This window comes from Dreissena polymorpha, chromosome 2 (assembly GCF_020536995.1).
Source record: "Dreissena polymorpha isolate Duluth1 chromosome 2, UMN_Dpol_1.0, whole genome shotgun sequence".
NCBI classification, from domain to species: domain Eukaryota; kingdom Metazoa; phylum Mollusca; class Bivalvia; order Myida; family Dreissenidae; genus Dreissena; species Dreissena polymorpha.
The window spans coordinates 106,763,928-106,778,817 of NC_068356.1; the positions used below are offsets into that span (position 1 = coordinate 106,763,928).

The 14,890-nt window shown below is 37.9% G+C and overlaps 1 protein-coding gene across 3 annotated transcripts in view; it reads right to left on the reverse strand.

Annotated features, from left to right (window-relative positions):
- Positions 1-22: 22 nt before the first annotated feature.
- The window catches only part of LOC127868399 (ubiquitin conjugation factor E4 A-like), a 155,250-nt gene continuing 140,382 nt past the window's right edge, over positions 23-14,890 (reverse strand). For all 3 annotated transcript variants that reach the window (XM_052410152.1, XM_052410150.1, XM_052410151.1), the window contains exons 12-20: positions 13,702-13,843; positions 13,301-13,557; positions 12,946-13,112; positions 12,547-12,739; positions 12,175-12,288; positions 7,383-7,634; positions 3,252-3,503; positions 912-1,069; positions 23-616 (exon numbers count right to left, since the gene is read on the reverse strand). In XM_052410152.1, the coding sequence (XP_052266112.1) occupies positions 490-616; positions 912-1,069; positions 3,252-3,503; positions 7,383-7,634; positions 12,175-12,288; positions 12,547-12,739; positions 12,946-13,112; positions 13,301-13,557; positions 13,702-13,843 (1,662 nt within the window). In that variant the 3' untranslated portion in view covers positions 23-489. The remainder of the gene's footprint in view (positions 617-911; positions 1,070-3,251; positions 3,504-7,382; positions 7,635-12,174; positions 12,289-12,546; positions 12,740-12,945; positions 13,113-13,300; positions 13,558-13,701; positions 13,844-14,890) is intronic.

A 14,890-nucleotide genomic window follows, 5' to 3' on the forward strand; every position in this document is an offset into this window, starting at 1 on the left:
ATGTCAAACAAAACAACTGATATGTTTTGCACAAAATTGTATTTGACTTCTGTAGACACTTTCCATAACAATACATAACAACGCAATTCCTGACAAAGCATTCATACTAGCAAAATATGGACACCATGATCTATACATATGCAATAGCGAAATGCTGTGAACATCACTGTACAGTAAGAAAGTACACACCAATTGTACCAAACTCCTATATTGTCATGCAAAATCATGCAAAATCTCATTAGAAACTAATGTACATGTATCTGGCTGGCTGACAATGAATTGTCTGTTTCTACTACAAAAGTACTTGAAGTTCTACACATTATGTACATGCTTTAGAATGTTATTCAACAATACACAAGTGCATACTTCTTGCTCAGGTGAGCTATTAAAAATCTTCCCAAGTTAAGTGACTCAACAAATAACCCCAAAATCAAAGTTACTTTAATCCCCACATGATGGACATATACCCCAACTTTCCAATATAAACAATCAGCTGTCCGAGTGCTTCTTGTTCTTTTGATCTAGGATCCAAGTATCTATTTTTTCCTTCAGTTCAGTCATGGGTACCACCATGTCCAGAGTTAAAGGCTGTCGGTTGAACGGGTCGATCTGGTCACTGGAATATCGGGAACATGCATAACATAAACAGGATCTGCAACAGCTGGGTGTTTTAAAAAGCCATCCCAAAATTCTAGATCTAATTTAATTAATAAAACCATGACTTTATACACGTAGACATAATTATTTACAACATCAATTTAGTAACACAGGCTACAATCCATTTCCTTTTCTGAAACATTACATGGTCAAGATAGAAAACAATTGACAAACAATCGATAAATTAAGTAAGACATAAAATTATAGATCCTAAGGACAATAAACTACATTCTCCAAGAACAGAAATGTATTACCTGAGTATATGCCTGGAAATGATTGAGCGATCCACGATATTGCCAGACGTTGGCAGTTTGACAGGATCCCTCATGAGGGTTCCCATGATCGGGTCAAGGAATTCCTCTGGAGCATCAGCCAGCAGCTCCTCCTCCTCCTGCTGGGCCAGACCTACCGCCTGCACAGACACAACTTGTGAACAACGGCCTTACATGTCCTAGTATTATATCAAAAATTGAACATCCAACAATTAAATTTTTCTATAATTATGAGTTAAATCATTGAAAATCATTGACATGGTAAAGCAAACTTCCAAGAGGTCTCATCGAATTCCAACTTTTTAAAAGGGTATTTTAGAAAATTGTTAACTTCCATGAGAACATAACACACACACACACAAAGTTATGTCATGGTTCAATTCACATCTTATTGGTTATGATGATTTCATGAAGTTAAATTCAATATTAACCACTAGCTGCCAAGAAATACTCAGAACAATATACTACACTAGACGCTTACAAGTCCCATTACTCTCAGAAAACCCACCGCCATGTTAGGTGCTGGCTCAGTCCACACCTCTACGTCACTACATGCTCACCAAACAATTTTCAGTACAGTGCAACCTGCCCGAGCGACCGCCTGTTAATAGCGACCAACAGTCAATAACGACCACAACGATTTCCTCCCGAACGATTTCACTATATATTGAACCTGCGAATAAAGCCCACCTGTGAACAAAGACCAACGACCACCCTTTTACATTCCGAAATCTCCATTTTGATAGCTTACAACGACCACTGCAATCATAAAAATCAACGATTTCGCAACTTTCAAAAAACAAAATGGCGGCCAGGACGCTGCGTAGTCACGTGATACACATCTTACCAGTGGACTCGTCGGTCGCTATGGAGATATTGGCAAGTGACAGTTTATTGCACTCGATAGCAGTTGTTTGTTTATTTAACATGCATTGCTAATTGGTAGTCGCCTGCTTCTTTTATGCATTTGACAGTTTGTCAAAAGTGTAAAAATTTGCCTTTGTATTTAAGTGACTCGCGATTAATGTACTAATTGCCGAAAATATCAAAGACAAATTTGGGGCTTTCAAAAACTCATTAAGGAAATTAACGGTTTCATATCATTTACGATGCCTATTAAAGACAAACATTTTGATAGTCATTCTCTTCTTAAATTTCTCCGTAATAAGACGTTCATAGATAATAGAAAAGTAAATTGTCAGTTCAAGTTAACCATCATGGCTTCCAAGCGTAAGTTCTTGACGTTGGAAGAACGCGTTAAGGTCATTAGTTTGTTAGGTAAAGGACACAGTTGTAGACGAGTGGCTAGTGATCTTGGTGTAGGAAAAACTCAAATTCAGAGCATTTTAAAGCGTAAACATGAGATTATGGACGAATTCAAGGAGAACGTAAACTGTGAAAGTAAACGCCCTAAGCGTGAGTCGGAATTCGCGTCAGTGAATGACTTAGTGCATAAGTGGTTTGTTGACACAAGTGCAAGGCTCTTGCCTGTATCTGGACCTATAAATTAAATAAATAATAAAAACATAAAGGAATAGAAATACAACATGTAATAAATATACAAATGTATAACAAAACTGTGTTTCAATCCTTTATTTCATTATACATGCATAAGTATTCAAACATTTAAACAATAGAGCACATACATAGATAAGGTACCTGTTAAAAAACTACTATCATATTTTGCAAAGTTTCGATCGACCCTGCGAATAAAGACCACCTGTGAACAAAGACCACAACGACCAAATCCCTTGAGTGGTCTTTATTGACAGGTTGGACTGTAGTAACAAGTTGCCGCATTCAATAAACACTGAAGCCCGAAGTGGAGGCCATGTCAGTACTGATCCATTTTAATAAGTCTTCCCCACTCCAAAACTAGGTCAATGTAAAGTTCAAAAAGAGGTCAGAGTGTTAAGTGTTCACAGATACGATCCATGCCAGTATCAAAGGTTTGTGGGACACTTTATTTATGTTGGATGAAACACGTCAGTTTCACTGTTTGGGTAAAACAAGAGTAAAAATTTAGGTCAATAAAAAAGTCAAAATAAAGTAAGGTGATATGGGTGTTTTTATAGTGAGCCAAGACAAAATCCATACCAGTATCAGTATCAACACTTTAGGAAGCAAATTTAGACAAAATGTGTCATTTTGGGGTAACCTCAGACAGACAGACGTCAGACGGACTGACGACGGACGGATGGACAGACAGACAGACAGACAAAAAACGAACTGACAGGCAAATCACTGTACACTTCGTGGCATCATTAAATGCTGGGGTCTAATAAAAACATTCTTGCACAATGATAAAACAGATCCACTTACACAAATCTTTGTATGCAGCGCCGCAAAGTTACTGATAAATATTGGCGATGTGCCAATCTTCTGTAGAACATGGACTGCCTTTGGGAAGAGTTCTTTGGAGTAGGAGCGGCCATCACCAGACACTGCTCTGCAGAACGCATCATTGTCACTCAGGTTCATGTAGATTTTGGTGATATCGGACACCAGCTGCCGAGGCTTGAACTCAAAGTCATTCACGTCTTTAACTTTCAGGTCACGCTGTTTGGGCCCCACCTGAAGAATAATATGCATTGGTATCACAGTGAAATGTTCAAGTAATTTATTTATTTTACATTTTCTTCATAAAGCATAAAATTTTAGAGATTAACAACACGGCATGAAAAACTGAATTATTCAACTTAATTTTAACCCTATCCACATTCATTATATAGAGAATGAATGGTTATTGTCTTGGGATAACAGACAAATATAGGACAAGGATGATATCAGCATAGGGAAGCTGGGACTCTCTGATTTTTAGCTAATTCTATTAATAATGCAACTTTTCTATACACAAAATTATAAATAAACTGAAATAAGTAAAACAAGGCTATTGTCAAGCAATATGGTCCCCTACCGGCTCCACCATTGTCAGAAATTCCACCATTTTCAGATTATTATTTTTTGGTTGCCATAGCAACCACAATTTTTGACGTAGAAACGAAATGAAATGACGTGCATTATGTCCATATTGCCATCTATCTATGTTGAAATTTTCATGAAAAAATATTAAGAACTTTAAAAGTTATCTTAGGATCCAGAAAACCACCATTTTCAGCAGTATTTCTAGTCTATTTGTTGCCATAGCAACCAGAATTTTTGACATAGGAACAAAATGAAATGACGTGCATAATGTCCATATTGCCATCTATCCATGTTTCAAGTTTCATGAAAAAATATTAAAAACTTTTAAAGTTATCGCAGGATCCAGAAAAGTGTGACAGACAGACTCATAGACAGACAGACAGACAGACAGAAGGACACACAGAGCGCAAACCATAAGTCCCCTCCGGTGAAAAAGGTAGGGGACAATAAAAACACCACCAACATTTAGCAATTTACATTACTGCCCAATATGCAATGAGACAGAACATACAGTACTGCCCAATATGCAATGAGACAGCACATACAGTACTGACAAATATGCAATGAGACAGCACATACAGTACTGCCCAATATGCAATTAGACAGTGCATACAGTACTGCTCAATATGCAATAAGACAGCATATACAGTACTGCCAAATATGCAATGAGACAGCACATACAGTAATGCCCAATATGCAACAAGACAGTGCATAAAGTACTGCCCAATATGCAATGAGACAGCACATACAGTACTGCCCAATATGCAATGAGATAGCACATACAGTACTGCCAAATATGCAATGAGACAGCACATACAGTACTGCCCAATATGCAATGAGACAGCACATACATTACTGCCCAATATGCAATGAGACAGCACATACAGTACTGCCCAATATGCAATCAGATAGCACATACAGTACCGCCAAATATGCAATGAGACATCACATACAGTACTGCCCAATATGCAATGAAACGGCACATACAGTACTGCCCAATATGCAATGAAACAGCACATACAGTACTGCCCAATATGCAATGAGATAGCACATACAGTACTGCCCAATATGCAATGAGACAGCACATACAGTACTGCCCAATATGCAATAAGACAGCACATACAGTACTCCCCAATATGCAATGAAACAGCACATACAGTAATGCCTAATATGCAATGAGACAGCACATACAGTACTCCCCAATATGCAATGAGACAGCACATACAGTACTGCCCAATATGCAACAAGACAGTGCATACAGTACTGTCCAATATGCAATGAGACAGCACATACAGTACTGCCCATTATGAAATAAGACAGCACATACAGTACTGACAAATATGCAATGAGACAGCACATACAGTACTGCCCAATATGCAATGAGATAGCATATACAGTACTGCCCAATATGCAATGAGACAGCACATACATTACTGCCCAATATGCAATGAAACAGCACATACAGTAATGTCTAATATGCAATGAGACAGCACATACAGTACTGCCCAATATGCAATGAGACAGCACATACAGTACTGCCCAATATGCAATAAGACAGTGCATACAGTACTGCCCAATATGCAATGAGACAGCACATACAGTACTGCCCAATATGCAATGAGACAGCACATACAGCACTGCCAAATATGCAATGAGACAGCACATACAGTACTGCCCTATATGCAATGAGATAGCATATATAGTACTGCCCAATATGCAATGAGACAGCACATACAGTAATGCCCAATATGCAATGAAATAGCACATACAGTACTGCCCAATATGCAATGAGACAGCACATACATTACTGCCCAATATGCAATGAAACAGCACATACAGCACTGCCCAATATGAAATGAGACAGCACATACAGCACTGCCCAATATGAAATGAGACAGCACATTCAGTACTGCGAAATATGCAATGAGACAGCACATACAGTTACGCCCAATGTGCAATAAGACAGCTCATACAATACGGCCCAATTTTTCAATGAGACAACACATACATTACTGCCAAATATGCAATGAAACAGCACATACAGTACTGCCCAATATGCAATGAGTTAGCACATACAATACTGCCCAATATGCAATGAGACAGCACATACAGTACTGCCCAATATACAATGGGACAGCACATACAGCACTGCCCAATATGCAATGAGACAGTGCATACATTACTGCCCAATATGCAATGAAATAGCACATACAGTACTGCCCAATATGCAATGAGACAGCACATACATTACTGCCCAATATGCAATGAAACAGCACATACAGCACTGCCCAATATGAAATGAGACAGCACATACAGCACTGCCCAATATACAATGAGACAGCACATACAGCACTGCCCAATATGCAATGAGACAGCACATACAGCACTGTCCAATATGAAATGAGACAGCACATACAGCACTGCCCAATATACAATGAGACAGCACATACATTACTGCCAAATATGCAATGAAACAGCACATACAGTACTGCCCAATATGCAATGAGTTAGCACATACAATACTGCCCAATATGCAATGAGACAGCACATTCAGTACTGCCCAATATACAATGAGACAGTGCATACAGTACTGCCCAATATGCAATTAGACAGCACATACTTTATAAGTAAACATAAAATAATTTGAACAAGAAATTGTTTTAGTTTTTTGGTGATATTTAAGGCAAGAGTTTTACTTTTTATGCAATAAGGCATAATAAAGCTTTAATTATGCCAGATGTGTTACTCTGGTGCCAACTCAGCAAAAATAACAGCTCAAAAGTGATTGACACTTATATTATCACAGTGGAATTTGCTGGATTGTGGATTATAAAAGGTTAGAGTTTGAATATAATTCATTGAAGTGTGCACATGGTCTACAGTAAAACTGTTGAGATGGCAATTGTTTCAATTTAAATTATATTTACCTGTTTTTGACAATGACATTTTATTGGTCAGACCTGTTTAAACCATGATGTCCCGAATTTATCAACACTTTCTAAACATCTTAACCAGATCTATTTTTTGTGTTTACTATATCAACAACCTTCCTACAAACAAGATGACCACAATGGCCTGTAAGGGCCCACCTGAGCTCATGGACACCAATTACTGAAGAAATGCTGGTGTTCAAGTATTTGACCCCAATAAACCCAGATTAATAATTGGACTAGATATTGTATGTATAAACATTTTGACAAACACTGAGTCATAACTGTGGCATCTAGTGGTAAATTTTTTTTTTTTCTCATATTTTATCTGGTGACCTAGTTGAAGATCCACACTGCACACTACACAACAATGTACCCGACATACAGTCATCACAATAGCTCACCTTGAGCATTTCATGCTCAAATGAGCTAAAAATCAGTAAACATTCCAGTATAATCTAAAATGTGGGCAGGGCTTAAACTGTGTTATCTGAAATAGTCCTTATAACACTGTCTTTTATCACAAAATATTAGGCAGAAGTTACCAGGTCATTGTCATGACAGTTGCAAACTAAAAAAACATCAACAAATTACATACCAAGTGTAGGAGGAAGTAATTCAACATGGATGCAATGCGTTCCACCATGACCCTATGACAGAATATAGAGCAAATGTCCTTGGTGAGCATTTCTAGGGTGAGAATGGTGAGATTTCCCATCATGTTGTGGTAGCGGGCCATCATGCGCAGCTGGTGCATGCTGGACTCTGTCTCTTGACGGCGCTGTTGGGGCAAGCCTGACCAGTCGGGGCCATCCATCAATTGCTGCTTCTCCTTGATCTGCTTCATGAACTGAAACAACATCACAACTATCATAGACATCCTTGATCTGCTTCATGAACTGAAACAACAACACAACTGTCAGAGACATCCTTGATCTGCTTCATGAACTGAAACAACACCACAACTATCAGAGACATCCTTCATCTGCTTCATGAGCTGAAACAACATCACAACTGTCAGAGACATCCTTCATCTGCTTCATGAACTAAAACAACACCACAACTGTCAAGAGACATCCTTGATCTGCTTTATGAGCTGAAACAACATCACAACTGTCAGAGAAATCCTTCATCTGCTTCATGAGATGAAACAACATCACAACTGTCAGAAACATCCTTGATCTGCTTCATGAACTGAAACAACATCACAACTGTCAGAGACATCCTTCATCTGCTTCGTGAACTGAAACAACATCACAACTGTCAGAGACATCCTTCATCTGCTTCATGAACTGAAACAACATCACAACTGTCAGAAACATCCTTAATCTGCTTCATGAACTGAAACAACATCACAACTGTCAGAAACATCCTTCATCTGCTTCATGTGCTGAAACAACATCACAACTGGCAGAGACATTCTCATCATCTTTCATGAACTGAAACAACATCACAACTGTCAGAAACATCCTTGATCTGCTTCATGAACTGAAACAACATCACAACTGTCAGAGACATCCTTGATCTGCTTCATGAACTGAAACAACATCACAACTGTTAGTGACATCCTTTATCTGCTTCATGAACTGAAACAATACCACAACTGTCAGAGACATCCTTGATCTGCTTCATGAGCTGAAACAACATCACAACTGTCAGAGACATCCTTCATCTGCTTCATGAACTGAAATAATACCACAACTGTCAGAGACATCCTTGATCTGCTTCATGAACTGAAACAACATCACAACTGTCAAAGACATCCTTCATCTGCTTCATGAACTGAAATAATACCACAACTGTCAGAGACATCCTTGATCTGCTTCATGGACTGAAATAATACCACAACTGTCAGAGACATCCTTCATCTGCTTCATGGACTGAAATAATACCACAACTGTCAGAGACATCCTTCATCTGCTTCATGAACTGAAATAATACCACAACTGTCAGAGACATCCTTGATCTGCTTCATGAACTGAAACAACATCACAACTGTCAGAGACATCCTTCATCTGCTACATGAGCTGAAACAACATCACAACTGTCAGAGACATCCTTCATCTGCTTCATGAGCTCAAACAACATCACAACTGTCAGAGACATCCTTGATCTGCTTCATGAACTGAAATAATACCACAACTGTCAGAAACATCCTTGATCTGCTTCGTGAACTGAAATCATACCACAACTGTCAGAGGTATCCTTGATCTGCTTCATGAACTGAAACAACACCACAACTGTCAGAGATATCCTTCATCTGCTTCATGAACTGAAACAACATCACAACTGTCAGAGACATCCTTGATCTGCTTCATGAACTGAAATAATACCAGAACTGTCAGAGACATCCTTGATCTGCTTCATGAACTGAAATAATACCACAACTGTCAGAGACATCGTTGATCTGCTTCATGAACTGAAATAATACCACAATTGGCAGAGGTATCCTTGATCTGCTTCATGAACTGAAACAACACCACAACTATCAGAGACATCCATCATCTGCTTCATGAGCTCAAACATTATCACAACTGTCAGAGACATCCTTGATCTGCTTCATGAACTGAAATAATACCACAACTGTCAGAGACATCCTTCATCTGCTTCATGAACTGAAATAATACCACAACTGTCAGAGGTATCCTTGATCTGCTTCGTGAACTGAAACAACACCACAACTGTCAGAGATATCCTTCATCTGCTTCATGAACTGAAACAACATCACAACTGTCAGAGACATCCTTAATCTGCTTCATGAACTGAAACAACATCACAACTGTCAGAGACATCCTTGATCTGCTTCATGAACTGAAACAACGTCACAACTGTCAGAGACATCCTTCATCTGCTTCATGAACTGACACAACATCACAACTGTCATAGAAATCGTTTATCTGCTTCATGAACTGAGATAGTTGATCAAGATAGTTGTGGTGTTGTTTCAGTTCATGAAGTAGATAAAGGATGTAAAAATGATGTCTTGATCTGCTTCATGAACTGAAACAACATCACAACTATCAGAGACATCCTTGATCTGTTTCATGAACTGAAACAACATCACAACTATCAGAGACATCCTTGATCTGCTTCATGAACTGAAACAACATCACAACTATCAGAGACATCCTTCATCTGCTTCATGAACTGAAACAACATCACAACTATCAGAGACATCCTTGATCTGCTTCATGAACTGAAACAACATCACAGGCCCTTCTGATTGGTTGCTAAGATGTATGTACTTGTTCTACAAAAGTAACTTAATGGAAAAAACGAAACTCTTGCTCATGTTGTTCTTATAATATTTTTACATTTTATCACAAAAACTACTAGAAATCCATAAACAAACTAACATAACTGTGGGTTACGTAATTAAATATCATAGCATCATCCTGGAATAAACATAACCTTCTTTCCAAAGAACACTGAAAATGATGAGAATTATCATCGTTATAGTCATGGATAACTATCAAATAAATTACAACTTCTAAAGATTGAAAAAAACATTAACTTTCCAGCACTTCTTGAAGGTTTTTCGTTAAAGGCACGATACTATGAGGAGGACCGATACTATGAGAGAAAGGGATAGACTATATTCAGAAATCAGCCTTACATTAGACAAAAGAATAGCCTGGCCTATAACACTGTCTATCTTCCAACATACATTTATTTCCTATTGCTGGCAGTTGACAAGTGTAAACAAAGTCAAACCCAAGTTCAATATTTATGATATGATAGCAAAATGGACAAGAGCACCGCCTTGCGGGTGCAGACTGCTCATCCAGTTTTCTTTTAAAGGTGAAGGGACCTATCTCAATACTTCAATCACAAAGGAGGGAGGGGGTCGGGTGGAGAGGGGTTTATAGTGTGGGTGTGTGGTCATTTATTACATTTTCTTCAAAAAATGCAAAAAAAAAAATTTTTTTTTTTTGGGGGGGGGGGGGGGGGGGGGGGGAGTTTCTTGGGTGGTATGGTTGGGACGGTATTTCAAAAATAAATTAATTAAACAAAATTTGTTTGTTTTTTAACCGTGTTTCCCAAAAAAAATAATTTGGAGGGGGTGGGGGGGGGGGGGGGGGGCGGGTAAGTGTGAGGGTGTAGTCATTTATTAGATGATCTTTAAAAAAACAGAAAAACATATATTTTGGGTGGGGATTCTGGGGTGGGGGGGGCGTGGGGGATGGTTTGGGTGGAGTCTATTGTGGTATGTCAGGTAAGAGTTGTTATGTCAAAGTATCAATCAAATCTAATCATAGATAAAGAAGTTATGGCAATTTTAGCAAAATTTAATAATTTGACCTTGATTGTCAAGGTTATTCAAAGGTCAGGGTAAAATTCAACTTGCCAGGTACAGTACCCTCATGTAAGCATGAAAGTATTTGAAGTTTTAAAGCAATAGCCTTGATACTTTAGAAGTAAAGTGGATCTAAACACAAAATTTAACCATACATGTATATTCAAAGTTACTAAGTAAAAAAAAGGGCTATAATTCCATCAAAATGACAACCAGAGTTATGCAACTTGTCCTATACTGTCCCCTTATGATAGTTTGCGATTGTTCCAAGTATGAAAGCAATATCTATGATACTTTAGGGGTAATGTGGACCAAATCACAAAACTTAATCAAATTTTCAATTTCTAAGTATAAAGGGCCCATAATTTTGTCAAAATGCCAGTCAGAGTTAAATAACATTGCCTGCACAGTCCCCTTAAGATAGTTAGTAAGTGTTGCAAGTATGAAAGCAATAGCTTTGATACTTTAGGAATAAAGTAGACCTAAACACAAAACTTAACCAAATTTTCAATTTTTTAAGTATAAAAAGGGCACATAATTCTGTCAAAATGCCAGTCAGAGTTACATAACTTTGCCTGCACAGTCCCCTTATGATAGTTAGTAAGTGTTGCAAGTATGAAAGCAATAGCTTTGATTCTTAAGGAATAAAATGGACCTAAACACAAAACTAAACCAAATTTTCAATTTTCTTAGTATAAAAAGGGCACATAATTCTGTCAAAATGCACGCCAGAGTTATCTAACTTTGCCTGCCCAGTCCCCTCATGATAGTTAGTGTACCAAGTTTGAATGCAATAGCGTTGATACTTTCTGAGAAAAGTGGACCTAAACACAAAACTTAACTGGACGCCGACGCTGACGCCGAAGCCAAGGTGATGACAATAGCTCATAATTTAAAAAAAATAATAGATGAGCTAAAAATGGAATGAAGATAGTACATGCCCATCCCTAAGCTAGATATAATGGAATGAAGATAGTACATGCCCATCCCTAAGCTAGATATAATGGAATGAAGATAGTACATGCCCATCCATAAGCTAGATATAATGGAATGAAGATAGTACATGCCCATCCCTAAGCTAGAGTTAACTCACATCAAGAGCCTCATCAAGTAGATATATAGCGTCATTTATCAGCAGATTGATGAACCGCAGGAACAATGGGGCATCAGTGTCTTCAATGTGCTGTTCAGCATACACCGCAAGTCTCTAAACATCGAACAAAACAAATTACATTTCAAAGTGACAAACCTTTTTTCACAGTTTCTACACTTTGTACAAAAAGGTAGAGCAACTAAAGTGTTATCAAAAATGCAATGCTGTTTCAATGAAAGCATCGTACACAAAAAAGTATGTATGTCTTAAATTTAAATCAGTTTGCGTATGATTACAAAAAGGAAAGAGGAAACTCTAGGAGCATACTGATGATAACAAGATGTAGAAGACTGAGTTTGTTTGCTGCCGTACCTTGACCGCCTCCTTATGCACCTGTTTCTCCCAGATATAGTGCATCACCTGGTACATGGGCCGCCTGTAGTTGAACTTCTGCTCAAACCGCACGCTCTGGCCAGTCATCTCTATGCTCACAAACACGTGGATGAGCTTCTCAGCAAGGTGGGAGATCAGGGGATGCTTCTGGAAAACCTGCTCTCTGTGATACCTGCACAGTACGAATGTGGGACTCAAAATTATATGATTTTTAAGTGGTAGCGAGTTTCAAGCAGAAAAACAAAAACAATAATAAACAACAATATCTTCATGAAAATTCTTCATGAAAATTTAATTCATATAGCATACTGTATCCTGTTCATAGTGGTCTCAAAGAAAAAATAACATGAGTGATTAAATATGTTGTACAATCCATACTTGGATAACATTCCCTGCTGTGCATTGGCTTTGTCAGGGTTGAAAGGCATGAGAGCGGCCAGTGTTTCTGCTAACTCGGCCCTCAAGTGTGGATTCTTCATGTGCTTTGGACTGCCCATAAACACCAAGATCAAGGTCATGAAATGCTGCAGACCACTGCCTCCAGTCTGAAAGGTTTCAGTATTGGTGAACACCCGTTACATTTAAGCCACTGTCTGTAAAAAAGGCACGCTAAACCAGTGTATGTACGCTAAACCAGTGTATTTTTAAGGATTTTCAGCATTCTTGAGAGCAGATACTGTTATATAGTTTTTGTCATCAAATGTAATATTACAACTTTTAGCACATTTTCTACCTCATACATCTCATCCTTGAATCTATGCAGGAACAGTGTAAAGTCTGTCACATTGCCCATGATGAACTCTGGTACATAGCCAAGAATTGTGGGCACCTCCTCTGGAAGGGGAAAACTGACCGGCTCGAATCCTGTGACATCACTTGTCCTAGCAACCTGTGCCAGCCAGGTGCTGGTTGCCATGTGGAAGTTTAATGTCATTTCCAGTAACTGAGGTTCTGTCAGAGCTGCTTTCATACAGAGATACCACTTCATGCCTGAAAACGAAAAAATAGAAAAACAATTGAATCAAATAAATGGTATCAGGCACAATATTAAATCGTTATTCAGTTCATGAATTTCAATCTGGACACCAGCGGAGTTTTGGTTTGGATAGATAGGCTTCAAACAACCCATTTTACCTTTCTCCATTTGCACTTTAACCCCTGCCATTCTGCTATCGTCAGTGGTGAGGCCTTGTGCTTGCAGGGACTGGAACACCTGCTGGGTCCTGTGTAACTCCTGATTGATCTTCATGAACTTCTCGTGTACAGCATGAAATCCCTGGGCAATAAAACACTGCGTTTAAAACATTCAGAGAAGATTTCCAAGTCTTATTAAGTTAACCATGGCAAAAGCAAAATTCTTTTTGAAATCAATTAAAAGAACTGTCAAATTTAAATATTTTAATTGAGAAACAACAATGTGTCTCATCCATTCTCTCCAATGCTTGCCAAATTCCTGGAACATTTCTGAAAATCAGGTACAAACAAAACAAAGCCATTGATGAGAAGCATCAAAGGGACAATTATCAGTTTATATTTTGACACAAGTGACGTTATATTAGGAGTGATCAATGTCAGTCAATATATTTTCATTTTAAAATACTGAAATAAGCTAACAGGCTAATATAATTACGGAAGTTGAAGTACATGTATAAGCAAATGATTGACTGGTTTTATGCAAACGCAGTCAGCTTTAAAACAGTCACATGAATTCAGCAAAACTGTATCGGAGCATACTCAATCGAAGGAATGTTATCTTACCATTTAATCACAGTCAGCTAAAATTACGTAAATAAAGACTAAATATTAAACAAATAAGACATTTTCATTGCTAAATCTGATTAAAGTCAATAGCAAATGGACACCAGAATTAATTATGACAAAGTGTAGCATGCATTTTATATTGCAAGACAATGCAACATGACATCTACTTATTGAGGCCTTTTCATTTATTGAAAAAATTGACAAGTAAAAATAACAAATAACGCATACAAAAAAGTGTGTGCATTGCTATCAGGTTGTGTTGCCAGTTAAACTTTTTTAATGCAAGTTAAACCTTTTAGGGCCAGTTAAACATGGACTGGTTTGAATTGCTTTTAATTATTGTGGTTGCGTTTATTAACCCTTATAACTGTTGTAACTAGATCCATACAAATCAGGAGAAACAATTTAAATACACTTTGGTAAAGCAAACGAAATCATAAAAAGAAAACACAACGTCATAACCAGAGTCGTAAAAAAACACATAAATAAAACAATAATTATCCTAATAGGGCAAAAATTAAAATATCACTTCATAAAAAAGGCTGCACTTCAGCATCTAATG